General features: G+C 41.4%; 1 protein-coding gene across 5 annotated transcripts in view; it reads left to right on the forward strand.

Annotated features, from left to right (window-relative positions):
* PPP4R4 (protein phosphatase 4 regulatory subunit 4) overlaps positions 1-16429 on the forward strand; it is an 87733-nt gene that overhangs the window by 48685 nt on the left and 22619 nt on the right. For all 5 annotated transcript variants that reach the window (XM_036315765.1, XM_036315767.1, XM_036315766.1 and 2 more), the window contains 7 exons: positions 1479-1600; positions 5048-5170; positions 6439-6608; positions 7307-7426; positions 8192-8269; positions 9246-9329; positions 9903-10085. In XM_036315765.1, the coding sequence (XP_036171658.1) occupies positions 1479-1600; positions 5048-5170; positions 6439-6608; positions 7307-7426; positions 8192-8269; positions 9246-9329; positions 9903-10085 (880 nt within the window). The remainder of the gene's footprint in view (positions 1-1478; positions 1601-5047; positions 5171-6438; positions 6609-7306; positions 7427-8191; positions 8270-9245; positions 9330-9902; positions 10086-16429) is intronic.

Consider the following 16429-nt stretch of genomic DNA (forward strand, 5'->3'; position numbering starts at 1 on the left):
AAAGGTCCCAGGTTCGATTCCGGTCAAGGGCATGTACCTGGGTTGCGGGCACATCCCCAGTAGGAGATGTGCAGGAGGCAGCTGATCGATGTTTCTCTCTCATCGATGTTTCTGGCTCTCTATCTCTCTCCCTTTCTCTTTGTAAAAAATCAATAAAATATATTTAAAAAAAAAAAAAAGATTGAGTTTATGTTTCTTCCAGTAGTACATGCAACTTTACCAATAATTCAGGTTTATCATGAACTTTTCCAATTTCATTGGCAGACGTAGTATTTCACTATCATTTTGCAAAGATATTATTCAATAACTGTCTGTCTATGTGACTATATTTCCTTCTAAACTTGAAGCACCTGGAAGACAGGATTATACCTTCTTTTATTGTTACCTCACCCATATGTAATCCAGTGCTTACTTAAGGCAGTTGCTCATGTGTGTTCATTCATTCTCTGACAGCTAATGGCGTTAAACAATGAGTTGAATATTTGGTTAGGAGCTACTTGTATTTTGAAGTAGATGGTCATTTTCTTTGCCCATCTGTCACATTCTAAAAGTCGAGGGAAATAAGGCATCATGGTAGACCTATACATATAGGATGCAACCATTTCCCTGCTTTACTTCCTCTTAGCAAACTGGAGTAATTTTTTTCAGGAAGTAGGTGTGGGTTGTATATTGCACAAGGTAGTTTATTTATGAGAGTATTTTTCTCTTGCCTTCACATGTAAATCCCACCCTGGCTTGGGCAGAATTCTTGATTATAATCCTTTTTACTAAAAACTCTTCTGTTATTTAAGTATATGGAACAGAAGTCTGAGGACAGCCTGATCCTGTTATTTTTGTAGAAGTCCAGTTTTATTAGCTTAGGTGCTAGTCGTTACAATCTAACCCTCCAAGAGCTCAGAAGGGAATAAGATACAGGGTCAGGGATAACGAGATGAATGAAATAAATAGGTGAGCTTGTCCACATGGCCAACCAGGAATTCTAGGGTCAGGCTGTGTGGTCCAATCTACCGCAGTGCTGGCTATGATCTGTTGTGATCTGATGGTTAGCTGTCTGCTCCAGATTAAATACTGATGAAGAAGATCCTGCATTTTATGGTTGGCCAAGACAGCAGAATAGTACTAGCATTTCTTTCTTTCTTTCTTTTTTTGTTTTTGTTAATCCTCATTCATGGATATTTTTTCATTGATTTTTAGAGAGAGTGGAAAGGAAGGGGAGAGACAGCGAAACATCAGTGTGAGAGAGACATATTGATTGGTTGCCTCCTGCATATACCCCGATTTAAATAATTTTGCAGTTAATATTAATATTTAGTTATATCAAGCTTTCCCAACCAGCCTGCAAGTTTCTAGAGAGCATGAGCCATGTCTTATGATTTTTCCCAGTTTCCTGTAACATCTAGCCCCGTGACTTGTTTTTAGTAAGTTCTTGCTATAAATTTATTGATTTGATTTCTTTTCTTCCGTTGCTTACTGTGCAGGACAGACCTTACAAAAAGTGTGGTGCTCCCTGAATTAATAGAACTCTCCAGGGATGAAGGCTGCAGTGTGAGGCTTGCAGCATTTGAAACTTTGGTCAATCTGCTTGACATATTTGATACAGGTAAATCTTCATGTGGACACACCTTTGCTTCTGGAAGCAGTGTTTCCCCCTAGGTTTTGTAGCACTGATAAGGAGTAAAGGTGGGTGCAGGACAGATTTTCTCACGTTACGTTTCATGTTGAACGTTAAACTCTCTTCCTGTCTCTCTTTCTGTGGTCGTTTCTCTCTGCTGCCCCTCTTTCTTACCCTCATGGCGCCCACTGTTGCTGCATGTTCCATACCTCCCTTTTCTCTTGTCAACATTTAACTGACTTGTGTGTAGGACTAGAAATTTGGCTTGGTCATTAGCGTTTAACCTGCTCAGCTAATTGACCCTTTAATCAAGAAAGACCTTGATTAAAGCAATATTTAAATTAGTTTCCTCCTTAATATTTTAATGCTAGAAATCTCATGGCCCTACACGAGAAGAAATCTGGAATGGGGCATTAACATGGGCATGGGGAAGGAGGTATTTCTTAGTGTTGTGCAAATTAAATCACAAAGACAATGAGCTTCCTTCCTGAGTGTATGACTAGACTCTTGACTAATGCTGGACTTTATCAGTAAACATTAACCATTCTGGTAGGATGAAATTTGCAGGGGTAAATATCAAGTACTCTGCTATAAAACTCTATTGCATAATTATAGGATTACATTGACTTGGATTAACAAAATTTTACAAAATTTTTTTAAAAGTTGATTTCAGAGATGGGGAGAGGGAGAGAGAGATAGAAACATCAATGAAGAGAGAGGACCACTGACCGGCTGCCTCCTGCACACTCTGCACTGGAGATTGAGCCCACAGCCTGAGCATGTCCTTCTGGTTCATGGCTCAATGCTCAACTGAGCCACGCTGGCCGGGCTTACCTGAATTTGTGAGTCTCTTAAAGATTATTGCAATGTGGACAATAATTATGTATGAATGTTTTAGAATAATATTTAGGCTGTATGATGAGCCAGAGACATACAAACTGCACTGCACATTGAATGACTGAAAAAATGAATCTCCTTGTCCTAATAATGGGGCACCCCCAGGCAACCAAACTAGCAAATTGGTATCATCTTTGATCTCTTCCCCTTCTCTGGCCCACACTTGGTGATTGGCAGTTTGGGCCTAACTTATATTCGTGGCTTTATTTCCTCACTTGGCACACCAAATTCTTTCAGACCTTTAGCCTTTCCACATGCTCTTTCTGTACCTGTTTTTTCTCCCTCCTAGCCTACTTCTCTTGCTCCGGTGCCCAGTTCTAATATATTTTCCCCTCTAACATCTTTCCAAATCCCTTATACCAGGGGGTTGGCAAATTATGGCCTATAGGCCAACTCCCGTCATCACCTGGCTTTATAAATGAGGTTTATTGGAGCATAGCCATGCCCTCCTGCTTATGTGTTCTCTGTAGCTGATTTTGTGCTACAGTGACGGAGTTGAGTAGTTTTCGTAGATAAACTGCAAAGGCTAGAAAGTTTACCAAAAAGGTTAACAGACCCCTGCATTATACCAACTATGCAAACTATGATCACACTGTCCTATGATACTTTTTTTTAGCTTCTTCACTGCTCTCATTTTCTCAAGTTCAGAGGTCATTTATCTTTCATCTTGTTACTTAATATGTTTTTTTCTGTAAGAAATTAAATAAATGCTTGTTTAAAGAATGTCATTTAGTTAAAACAGTATAGGTGATACTGAAATGTGTTTATAATCCTATATAATAAAAGCCTAATATGCTAAGTGTCCAGTTGTCTGGTCGGCTGTTCATCCAATCAAAGCGTAATGCTAATGATATGCTAAGGCCGCTCAACTGCTCACTATGATGTGCACTGACCACCAGGAGGCAGATAGTTGACTGGTCGACCAGTCACTATGATGTGCATTGACCACCTGGGGGTAGAAGCTTTGACCAGTACGCAGCTTGCTTCTGGGGTCTGGCCAATCGGGACTGAGCGAGACAGGCCGGATATGCCCTGGAGCCCTCCCATTGGCCCTTCCCAGCTGGCCAACCTCCCGAGTCCCTCCCCAGCCCTGATTGTGCACCCGTGGGGTCACTCAGCCTGACCTGCACCCTCTCGCAATCCAGGACCCCTCAGGGGATATCAGAGAGCTGGTTTTGGCCTGATCCCGCAGTCCAGGCCAAGGGACCCCACTGCTGCATGAATTCATGCACCGGGCCTCTAGTAACAGTAATAACAATAATACTAATAAGCCTGTTATAGCACTTTACTTAATATCGTCCGACCAACCCCTAATAAAATAGTAATTTATTTCTGAAAGTTTAAGAGAACTGAGAAATTCAGAGTATTTAGAATCAAGACTTAAGTATTACTAATATATCAGAAACTTTTGACTTAAGCAGGCATACTCAATAAATCAATCAGCATTTTAAAGAAGACTTATCTAAGAAATAATAGTGAAGAAATTCACTGTACAGAACATACTATAAGCTAACTTAATTTCAATCAAAAAGCTGCAGAAAGTCATGAGATGGATGCAAGAGAGAGTCAGAAAGGTTTTCTGTGCCTGGTTCTCATGTATTGGTATTAGTGATATTAGAATTCTTTTAATTATTCAGGCTCAAAACCGCAATCATCTTAGCTTTTAAATTTGTAATCACTTTATATGTTAGTAGAGGCCCGGTGTATGAGATTCATGCACTCGGGAAGCGGGGTCCCTCAGCCTGGCCTGTGCCCTCTTGCAGTCCAGGAGCCCTTCGGGGATGTCTAATTGATGGCTTAGGCCAGTGGTTCTCAACCTTCCTAATGCCGTGACCCTTTAATACAGTTCCTCATGTTGTGGTGACCCCCAATTTCATTGTTACAAATTGAATATAATTAAAGCATAGTGATTAATCACAAAAACAATATGTAATTATATATGTGTTTTCCGATGGTCTTAAGCGACCCCTATGAAAGGGTCGTTCGACCCCCAAAGGGGTCGCGACCCATAGGTTGAGAACCGCTGGCTTAGGCTCACGGGAGCGGGCCTAAGCCATCAGTCGGACATCCTTAGCACTGCCACAGAGGTGGGAGAGGCTCCTGCCACTGCTGCTGCACTTGCCAGCCGTGAGTCCAGCTTCTGGCTGAGCGGTGCTCCCCTGTGGGAGGGCACTGACCATCAGTGGGCAGCTCCTGCATTGAGAGTCTGCCCCCTGGTGGTCAGTGTGCGTCATAGTGACTGGTCGTTCCGCTATTCAGTCGATTTGCATATTAGCCTTTTATTATAAAGGATTCCCTAAGGTCCACCATATAAAGTGTAACTCCCTCAGCCTGGCATTAAAGTTTTTGATAATTTCAACTCTCCTCTGACCCTTTCTTCACTATACACTGCCATCTTCATTATTTTCAGATATTTTTTACTGCTGTGTGACTAGCATAGTAATATTTTTTTCTGGAACTTATGTATATGTATTAGTTTCCAAATGTGCAGTATGAGCAATGGATCTAAAGTATGTTTTATTTCGGTTTGTTTTCCAGATGATAGAAGTCAAACTATACTTCCCTTAGTGAAATCATTTTGTGAAAAGTCTTTCAAAGCAGATGAATCAATTCTTATTTCCTTATCTTTCCATTTAGGAAAACTATGCCATGGACTATACGGTATGATGTATCCTAAGAATTTCAAGGTTATAGATAATTTTTCCTTTTTCTTCTACCTTTGTCACTAAACTTCAGCCATCCAGTTGTAAAATTTACCCTTTAAGTGTGTAAACTCTTAAGAGATCTTAGAATTTTGGTAGCATAATTTAGAACACATTTAGAAATAACATTTTTTACTAATAGAACTGATTTGATAGAACAGTGACAGAGTGAAGTAGGAGTAGCCTTTTAAATTTCTGAATATTTTATGTGTTAGTTTGTATCTGATAAAAAAAGCTCAGGCATATTAACTATTGTTACATAGCTATACCCTTATTAATCATCTGTTGAATAATAAATGTATAATATGAGACTTTCAGCTTAGAAAGTAGAATAACACCCATAACTCTTGGCACTTTGAATATATTAGTCAGTTCTTAGCTTACTATAATAATGTAATCATTAAGTTATAACCATCTAGCATAGTAAAACATTTTATGTGGATTGTAGGCTTTCAATGGGTAGTTGAAAAATATATTGGAATTCATATTGAGTTTCTAGCTCCCTAACATAGTTAATGAATGTGGAACCAGTTTATTGATAAAAATATTTTTAAAAAATCTATTTTATTGATTTTTTTTCAGAGAGGAAGGGAGAGGGATATAGAGTTAGAAACATCGATGAGAGAGAAACATCGATCATCTGCCTCCTGCACACTCCCCACTGGGGATGTGCCCACAACCAAGGTACATGTCCTTGATCAGAATCAAACCTGGGACCCTTGAGTCCGCAGGCTGACGCTCTTATCCATTGAGCCAAACCAGTTAGGGCGATAAAAATATTTTGAAAAAAAAATATTTTGAGCTTATTTTGCTATCTTTCAGATTCAATTTTCAAGCTCCTCTGTAGACACATATACATGTCTTTTCAGCAGGCAATTTAGAATATTTACCATAAGTAAGTAGCAATAATGGCCACACTATTATTATTATAGTGACTTGTTAGGTCTGCAGTGTGACATATGCTGCAGAAATTAATGAATTAATGCAGGCATAATTCTTGTATTGCATAGTTTATGCTATTGAAATTAAAATATTATTAAAATCAATATAAGGTGAAACAGTAGACCCTTTAGATTTCTTAATAACAGTTACTTTTTCCTCCTTGTTGCTGTTATTTATGATCTCTAACCATTTATTTAAATATTTGGTTCTAATTTTTATTGTACTTTGCTTTTATCTTTTTAATTTTTAATTAAAACATTGAACAAATGTTTTACATTTCTCTAGGAATTTTTACTCCAGATCAACACTTGAGATTTTTGGAGTTTTATAAGAAACTTTGTACATTAGGTTTGCAGCAAGAAAATGGACACAATGAAAACCAGATTCCACCCCAAATCTTAGAGCAGGAGAAGAAATATACTTCAGTACGGAAGAACTGTGCTTATAACCTTCCGGTAATAAATTATATATTTGTGTTGATTAAACATTTTGATTATTACTTAAAATTATGTGAATAGATAGCATTAAAAATATTGCCATATTTGACACCTGCTGTTTAGCATTGTACCTGGTATATATATAGTAGGTACCTAGTAAATGTTGGTGTAATTTACATTGACTTCTATGTATAAACTAGAGGCCCAGTGCATGAATTTGTGCACAGGTGGGGTCCTTCAGGGTGAGCTGCAAGGTTGGGGGCACGAGCTGAGGCCCAGCTCGCACCCCCAGCCTCACAGCCCCACAGCCCTGCCTGGCACCCTGACTTGGCCTGGCACTGCCCCCTCACCTGCTCTACCATCCCACCGTGTCCAGCTCTTGTTGGGGCCCATCAGGGCTGGCAGCGCCTCCAGTGACGCCCACTGCCAGCACTGCCCACTGACAGTGCCGCATCGCAGACGCCTGCCATGTTCCACGCCGCTCCCTGGTGGTCAGCACACATCATAGCAAGTGGTCAAACTCCCAGTAGACCTCCCAATGCGGGGATAATTTGCATATTAGGCTTTTATTATATAGGATTAGAATTATATGCATACATTTGGATCTTTCAAATATGATTTCTAAGTAAGTTATGATTCATAGGACATGATTTCAATGTAAGTGAAATGAATATTATGTATTGATGCATGCTTTTCTCTCCTTCCACCTCCACCAGGCCATGATTGTTTTTGTTGACCCTAAAAATTTCCAATTGGAACTCTATTCTACATTCTTTTGCCTTTGTCATGACCCTGAGGTACCCGTCAGATACACTATTGCCATTTGCTTTTATGAAGTAAGTCTGAAGAAGTGATACATTTGTTATTAATTCTACCTATTAACTAGATGATTATTTGGTATTTTGTACACTTCTATTTATAGTAGTATTAGAAAATATAAGCTCTATATTTTTTTCACAGTCTAGTCCTAAATCTTTTTAAAAATTTTCTCAATTATCTTCTTAGAATGTAAATTCGTTTACAAAAATATTATATTTTTATCATTTATTAATCCATTCATTCAATATATTTATATGAGTGCTTACTTTAGGCTAGACTGTCCCAACTCCTTGCATGCTGACTGAAGTCTCTGATAGAAAAGCCTTTATTTTTGCTCGCTTAGGCACTGTCCCTACCTGTGTTGTGGGCCTGCAGTAGCAATTGCCTCTCTCAGAAGCTCTGAGCCGGGATGGATGCCCATAAACCCGAGATGCCCTGGTGGACCTGATGGCTGCTCTGAGGCTTCCCACTGTGCAGGGAGGCACCCTGGGCTCACTGGTGCTTGTGATAGCAAAGTTATGACTGATACACTCAGTTTCCTGCACTTCCATCCATAGGTTCATTTCTCACCCTCATACGTTCGCACACTGCAGCATGTTCTAGCAGACTATAAAGCTAGTCATGTATGCAACTAATTTTTCTAGAAATCTAATGTTATATTTATGTTTTAACCTAGTCTCATTTTAGAAGTACCTAACAGGGATGTAATTTTAAGAATTGTTATTACAACCTTTATATGTCTAGTAGAGTCAAATCTGAGAGACTTTATTGCTACATTTTAGGTGTCTAAACTTCTGAATTCTGGAGTATATTTAATACACAAAGAACTAATAACATTATTACAAGACGAATCACTGGAGGTAATTTCTTACTTTTTGAGTTTTACTTGTTTTATGTTAAGTCTGAATACATCAATGCCTTCCCCCTACTTCTTGGGAATTGCATGGCCTTTCAGTTGACCAGCCCCAGAAGCTTGGAGTCCATGTACCATTGTATCAGAGACTGAAAGTTGGGAAGGTCTTTTATAAAAATTAGGTTTTAAAATATATTTAGTTAAAATAATTATATATATATATAGTGTTCCCCCCAAAATGTATACGCTACTAAAAGCTGATAGCTCAATTCATGTTTCTTTCTTTTCAGATTTAATCCATTGGAATTAATAATTATTCAAAGTGTGTATACATTTTTTGGGGACGCCCTCTATATACATATATATTGGTTTGTGCAGGAAAATTTTGGAAATGCCAAAAAGTAGACAAACTTTTAAAAGAGTGAGTACCTTTAGTTCCAGTCACTATTAGTATTTTGTTAAATTTTTTCATTTTTTTCTATATAAAGATTTTTATTTTACACAACTGTAACCCTATGTTATATCACTTTTTATATCTTTTTCTCTCAGCATTACTTGGGCAGTATACTTGTGAAGGCTTTGAAATACTTAATTTTGATGCAGTAGTTAATATATTCTATCCACCTAAATGATACTAGCTTGCTACAGTGCAACTCCACGTCACTGGGGGTGCTTTTCAGAGGTGTTTGAGCAGATTGATGTGTAGCTGTCTCAGATCTAGACTGTTTAAACATATTAAGAGGCAGCATAGGTCAGTATAGTTTGATAGTGTGATAGTGAAGGGAGTTTGATCAAGGCAGTTGATTATGTCTCTAAGACCCTCCCGCAAGAAGAGGTAAGGAAAGTAAGAAAATAGAACCCCCCAAAATGTTGTTTGGTAAATAGCACTGTTTCCGTGTAGGAATTGACATGTGGAGTTAACTAATCTAAGATTAGAAAAACATTGTAATTGCCAGAAGAATAATCATTATCTCTATTAAAAGGTACTAGATGCTCTTATAGATCATCTTCCGGAAATCCTGGAACTTATGTCTACGGGTGGAGAAAGCAGTATTCAAGAAAATAAGGTAATCCCCTATGTCAAAAAGTTTCTGAATGCTGTGAAGTACTATTTCTCTCTACAGAGCTGTGAGGAGTCAGTGAAAGGCTGTGTGGGAAACATTTAAGTAGTGCTTGACACAGTAGGTGCTCAGTAAATGCCTGTTGGAGTCTGAGCAGCTTGAATTTCCTCTACAGTTCGTACACTACCATGGCTTTATTTATAGTCCTTGGAGTTTACATTCATATTTTCACTTTTTATTCACATTATTATTCCAGAAATAACAACTTGTAAGGACAAAGGAGTAGGAATTTAGAAAGTCAAAGTTGGCTGACAGTGAAATAGAATAAACTTTAATTAGAAGGGTTGTGAGAGTCCCAGTCTCTATTTCAAAATTTTGTTTCCAGCAACTAATAAGTTTTATTTTTGGATATTTTTTAAGTATTTGATTTAATCGGATTATTATCTCCCTGTGACAACTGAGATGCCTCCGATGTTCTGAAATGAACTGCCTTCAGCAGTGTGTTGTTAGCTGACCCATCTGACGGAATCCTGCAGTTGATTTATTTATCGCTGGTTCTTTTGGTGTTTTCCGTTTCAGTTGCCATCCCTGCCTGACTTGATTCCAGCACTCACGGCTGCTGAACAGCGAGCTGCAGCCTCTTTAAAATGGAGAACCCATGAGAAGCTGCTGCAGAAATATGCCTGTCTGCCACACATCATATCAAGTGACCAGATTTATTATCGTTTCTTACAAAGAATGTTCACAATCATGATGACAAATGTGAGCCCCACCCCTTTATCTTCTTTGGGATTCCTGGCAAGTTTTTTACATTCTTGAGACAGTGCAGCACCCAGTTCATTCCATTCTGCCAGAAGGAAGGTCTCTTCCCAGTTGCTTCTCCACTGGTCTCCCTTGCTCATCTTCTGCCACCGGGAGAGGAGTGAGCAGGCAGCGCCTTCACTTACCCTGTTTGCATGCCGCCAGGGAGAGGGTAAATAGACTCATGTCAGCCTGGATGCAGTCTGTCTCAAGGGAAGGCTGAGGGAGCGGGCGGCCTCCACTGCCAGTGCCCCTTCTGCTCTGACGAGCACCTTTTGTGTGTGGCGGCCTCAGGGCCTGCTTAACCCTGCCATTTTGCCAAGGCTCCCTCAGTCCCCTTAACATTAGTCTGGTTACGTTGTAAAAATAGTCCCTGAAGAGTGGCCATGCAGCAGGCAAAGCTTATACGAAAACATGGGTGCCCTTCCAGGGATAACTTTAAAATTTGAATCAGAAGCGGGGGGTGGAGGGGTAGTGAGAGAAAGTGGGGAGAATTGTACATAAACTTCCCCATTGACTAAGTTGTCTGCCTTTTTCACAAGAATTCCAGCGGGGATTATTTAACCCGCAGTTCACTGGCCAGTTTAGATGACATCCTACTACCATCTTCTGAAGTATAAGAATTTCCATGTAATGCATACATCTTAGAAACTGTTAAAAAGTACTTTAGATTCTTATTGTTCTCAGTGAAAGGGAGAGAATGAAATCTAGCAGCCATCTCAAAAATCCAAATTAGCTTTGGCTTCAAAGATGAAAAAAAAATGACGTTGATATCATTTACTAGTTAAGTTAAAAAATTCGAGGCATATGTTTCATGAACTAACACTTCTACAAGTTTATTTCATGTATCGAAGCAAAGCGTGGAGGATGCAGGCACATTGTAGATGGAACAGCCGCGAGAGGTGATTTGATAACAATAATGTCCTTGTCAGAAGACAGGGCATGCGTGCACCACATTGGACTTCACATGAAATTTAGCAAAACTGACTATTTCACTTTTCTGAGTGCCTGCTCTGGCTCGGGCACTAAGAGTTGGGGATACAGGAGTGACCAAGACAGACAGAGTCCTGCTCTAATGGAGCTTGTGTTCTAAGGAGGGGGTGGTGAGGAGAGTGATAGATGATAAAATAAGTAAATATACCTGCACGTACTGAAAAGTGCTATGAAGTTTGGTCTTATTATTTCAATTTAATTACTCAGTAGGCATGTTTGTATTTAGAAAACTGAGACTACATAATTATTCCATATTTTTAGCTTCTCTTACTAGGAAAGAGAAGTGATTTATAACCATAGAGTGTGAACAAAATACTTTTAAGCCTCAGAGATTTGTTTTATTGTTTTCTTTTACAAGGAGGGTAATTCCACACATAAAAAGAGATACATGATTATTACCGCACACTTTTCAGGACCAGAGAAGACATTCCTTCTGTTTCAGTATTCTCTGGAGAAAAGAAAAATGTACATTTACTTTTACATCTAATGGTCATAATAATATTCATTTATTTAACACTGTTCTGGATGCTAGGAATACAATAGTGAATCGAAGAGACAAAGGACCTATTCTTGTGGAACCTTACATTTTATTGGAGACAGGCAATAAGCAAGCACACGCATATATAGCATGCCAAGGATGAAAGTACAATAAGGAACTACAGAGCAAGCTTCAGGAAGAGTGAGGAGGGCGGCAGCCTGCTGTTGTGGACATAATGGCAGGAAAAAGCTCTCTGATCAAGAGTGCCTCGTGCAGAGGCCTGAGCACTAATGAGTGAGCATGTGGATGTGGAGGATCTAATGAAGGTCTAGCTATTGCCTCTGGTTGTTACATCTCTTAATCCAGAGCAGATCCTCCCCCCACCCCCCCCCCCCCCCCCCGCCCACCATTCCCTATTTGTTCATGATGTTGAATTTGGGAAGACTTAGTTGTCTTGTGGAATATTTCAATTCTGTGTTTGTTAGATTGCTTTTTCATAGGGTTAATTTGTTCATCTATTTTCATGTTTCTTGTAAACTGGAAGGTAGATGTAAGGGCTTGCTGAGTTTTAGGTTAAGCATTTTTGGCTTAACCTAAATATTTCATAAGTGCTACTGTATACTTATATTGCATTGTATCTGGATGGTTGTCCCTATACGTGACTTAAGGGTGGCTGTGCAGGTGATAACAGTTCTGTTAGTCCACTTCAAAATTATGCTTTCTCCCTGTGATTGGCATTGTAATCTGAAGCTGACACCCAATTTCCCATCAGCCTTTTACCCATTAGTTTTTGCATCCATTGATAATTATTTTTTTAAAAATTAAATCTTTATTGTTCAGATTATTACAGTTGTTCCTCTTTTTTCCCCCCATAGCTCCCCTCCACCCGGTTCCCACCCCACCCTCTGCCCTTACCCCCACCCCCACTGTCCTCATCCATAGCTATACAATTTTTGCCCAGTCACTTCCCGCACCTCCCACACCACTTCCTGCCCCACCCCCACCCCCAAGAATAGTCAGTCCACTCCCTTTCTATGTCCCTGATTCTATTATATTCACCAGTTCATTCTGTTCATCAGATTATTTATTCACTTGATTTTTAGATTCACTTGTTGATAGATGTGTATTTGTTGTTCATAATTTGTACCTTTACCTTTTTCTTCTTCTTCCTCTTCTTAAAGGATACCTTTCAGCATTTCATATAATACTGGTTTAGTGGTGATGAACTCCTTTAGCTTTTTCTTATCTGTGAAGCTCTTTATCTGACCTTCAATTCTGAATGATAGCTTTGCTGGGTAAAGTAATCTTGGTTCTAGGTTCTTGGTATTCATCACTTTGAGTATTTCTTGCCACTCCCTTCTGCCCTGCATAGTTTCTGTTGAGAAATCAGCTGACAGTCGTATGGGTACTCCCTTGTAGGTAACTGACTGTTTTTCTCTTGCTGCTTTTAAGATTCTCTCTTTGTGTTTTGCTCTTGGCATTTTAATTATGATGTGTCTTGGTGTGGTTCTCTTTGGATTCCTTTTGTTTGTGGTTCTCTGCGCTTCCTGGACTTGTAAGTCTATTTCTTTCACCAGGTAGGGGAAGTTTTCTGTCATTATTTCTTCAAATAGGTTTCAATATCTTGCTCTCTCTCTTCTTCTGGCACCCCCATAATTCGGATGTTGGTATGCTTGAAGTTGTCCCAGAGGCTCCTTACACTATCTTCATATTTTTGGATTCTTTTTGTTTTTCCGGTTGGGTGTTTCTTGCTTCTTCGTATTTCAAATCTTTGACTTGATTCTTGTTATCCTCTGGTCTGCTGTTGGAACTCTGTATAATATTCTTTATTTCAGTCAGTGTATGCTTAATTTCTAGTTGGTCCTTTATCATAACCTCGAGGGTCTCACTAGATTTCTTGAGGGTCTCACTACATTTATCGGTGGTTTCTAGAAAATTCTTGAAAAACCTTATAAGTGTGGTTTTGAACTCTATATCCATTAGTTTGCTTTCCTCCATTTCTGTCATTTGTGACCTGTTTCTTTGTCTCTGCATTTTGGCTGCTTTCCTGTGTTGATAGAGTGGCTTTCTGTGCTAGGTGTCCTACAGGGCCCAGTGGCTCAGCCTCCCCAATTACCTGAGGTGGACACTCTTGGTGCACCCCTTTGTGGGCTTTGTGCACAGTCTTGTTGTAGTTAAGCCTTGATTGTAGTTGGTATCACTGGGGGGAATTGACCTCCAGGCCAATTGGCTATGAGAATCAGCTGTGTCTGTGGTGGGAGAACTTCTGTGCTGGAGACACCCTTCTGGGGCAAGACTTGCTTCAGTGGGGCTTTGGTGCTCACTGAGTCTGCCCCCTGTGTGTGTCCCTTATGGATCTGAGGAGTTGTAATCTGGATGGTCCCACTCTGACCACTGGGTACACTGGCTCTTGGATCTCTAAGGAGGTGCTAATTTAGCCTCTGCCTGAGGCTATCAGGCAGGAGCTACGGAGAGATCTGCAGATTCCTCTTCTTTGTTTGGGATTTGGAGATGCCCAGATGAGGCCCAGCTGTGAAGCGATGCAAGCTGCTGTGGGGCCTTGGGCCTTCTTTTGGAAGTTCTGGGTCTCTCTGGCCCAGCTGCAGTTTGTTAGGTAATTTTCAGATTGCAGAGGGCCAGGCCTTTCATATACAAAAGCCTCTGCACACAGCTTGGGTGGGGCAGGGTCTCAGGGAATCAACAGGGTGGAGCAAACAGCGTGGCTGCTCCTCAGTCTTACCCTAAGAGGCTCCTCGTCTCAGTGTCCCAGTAATCACCATAAGCACCTCTGAGAGAAAGCCGCCCTTGAGTTCCGACCGATGCCAGGCAGTCCAGTTTCTCCCCGTATGAGTCTGGGTCCGCAGAGACTCACCCGGAACTGGAGTTCAGAGCAGTTGGGAGCTTGAGACTCCCTTCCGATTGAAAAAGACAACCATGTCCTCAGTTGCCAGCCCTTTCCACGTGCGCCTCCATACCTCTGCACTTTACTTCCACACCTCCTCTGAGTCTCAGTGTGCTTTTCTCTTTCCTTCTAGTTGTAGAATTTCCACTCAGCCAGCCTTCCTGTCGTTCTGGATGATGTCTGTTTTGTCTTTTAGTTGTATTTTTGAAGTGGTTGTGCCATCTTTATTTTCCTCTATTGATAATTCTTAACCTGAATCAATTATTTCATTAGAACTTGCAAAAGAGTGATTTTTAAAAATTCTATCATTTCTTCTACACTTTTAATGATATTCTTCTGTGAAGAGATGCTCTTCTCTATCCACTTGGGCTATCTGATCACCTGAAATACGTTTCCTAGTGGAAATGTAAAGACAGGATGCATTCTTATTCTTTCCCTCCATTGATTTGCAGAGCTAGCATTTGGGGCAGAAGCCACTTGCAGTGGTGACAAAGGAATTTTATTTTTGGTTTTGTCTCTTATTTAGACTCATTTTTATATTAAATAATGTTTTAATCAGCTACAGCCATTCTTTGTGTGCTCAAATTGTCCCAACATCTTCAAGCTGCCTTTTATGTGCTTTTGATATGATTGCATTTACCTTTAAATTCTGGCTCCAAAGATAATTTGCCTCTTTTTTTTTTTTTAACCTTTTATAATGTACTAGAGGCCCAGAGCACGAAATTCATGCACAGGGGAGGGAGGTCCCTCAGCCCAGCCTGCACCCTCTCCAATCGGGACCCCTCGGGGGATGTCCAACTGCCTCTTGCAATTTGGGACTGTTGGCTCCTAACCACTCGCCTGCCTGTCTGCCTGCCTGATCGAACCTAACCCCTCTGCCTGCCTGTCTGATCTCTCCTAACTGCTCCCCTACCAGTCTGATGCCCCTAACTGCCTCTGCCTCACCTCGCACCCAGGACCCAGGATTCCATCCTTCAGCCGGTTGCAGGCACCTGGGACTCGGGTCGGCTTCGCCTGGGCTGGCTGCAGCCACAGGGGACCGTGGGCAGGCGGCTTTGCCTGGGCCACAACCACAGGCGCTGGCTCCTGGGACTGTGGGGCGGCAGCTTGTCCTTCTCCCAGGCTGCAAGCACAGCTGCTGGTGCCCAGGACCATGGGGCGGGCGGCTTGTCCCTCTCCGGGCCGCAGGTGCAGCCACTGGCACCTGGGACCATGGGGACTGTGGGGTGTATGGATTGTCCCTCTCCCAGGCCGCAGGCACAGGTGCAGCCGCTGAACCCAGGACCATGGGGTGTGCAGCTTGTCCCTCTCCCAGGCTGCAGGTGCTGGTGCCCGGGACTGTGGGGTAGGCGGCTTCCTCTCCCAGGCCACTTGTCCCTCACTCGGGCTGCAGCTGCAGGCGCTGGTTCCCAGGACCACAGGGCGGGCGGCTTTTCTCTCTCCCGGGCCACAGGTGCAGCTGCTGGCGCCCAGGACCACAGGGACCATGGAGCATGCAGATTGTCCCTCTCCCGGGCTGCAGGCACAGCCACTGGTGCCTGGGACCGCAGGGCGGGCAGCTTGTCCCTCTCCTGGCCCGCAGCCCGGCTGGTCTCCATTCCTCTCATGAGCTCATTTGTGTCTGGCTGGTCCCCATTCCTCTCTCGTGAGCTCATTTGTGTCTGGCTGGTCCCCATTCCTCTCTCGCGAGCTCATTTGTCCCTGGCTGATCCCCATTCCTCTCCCCAGTGTTGAGTGTCTGAGCCATTAAGGCGTGAGGGCGTGATGTCTGTTTGCATATTAGCTCATTATATAGGATACTGTAAAGTACAAAATATCTGTATTTTCATGTAAGTAGTAAATATTCATTTGAAATTCTATTGTATACACAAAATGAAAGAAAAGAATAACATGCTTTTACTTAGTTCATGTATCTAAATTTTGTTTTCAAAT

This window comes from Myotis myotis, unplaced genomic scaffold (assembly GCF_014108235.1).
Source record: "Myotis myotis isolate mMyoMyo1 unplaced genomic scaffold, mMyoMyo1.p scaffold_m19_p_60, whole genome shotgun sequence".
Taxonomy (NCBI): domain Eukaryota; kingdom Metazoa; phylum Chordata; class Mammalia; order Chiroptera; family Vespertilionidae; genus Myotis; species Myotis myotis.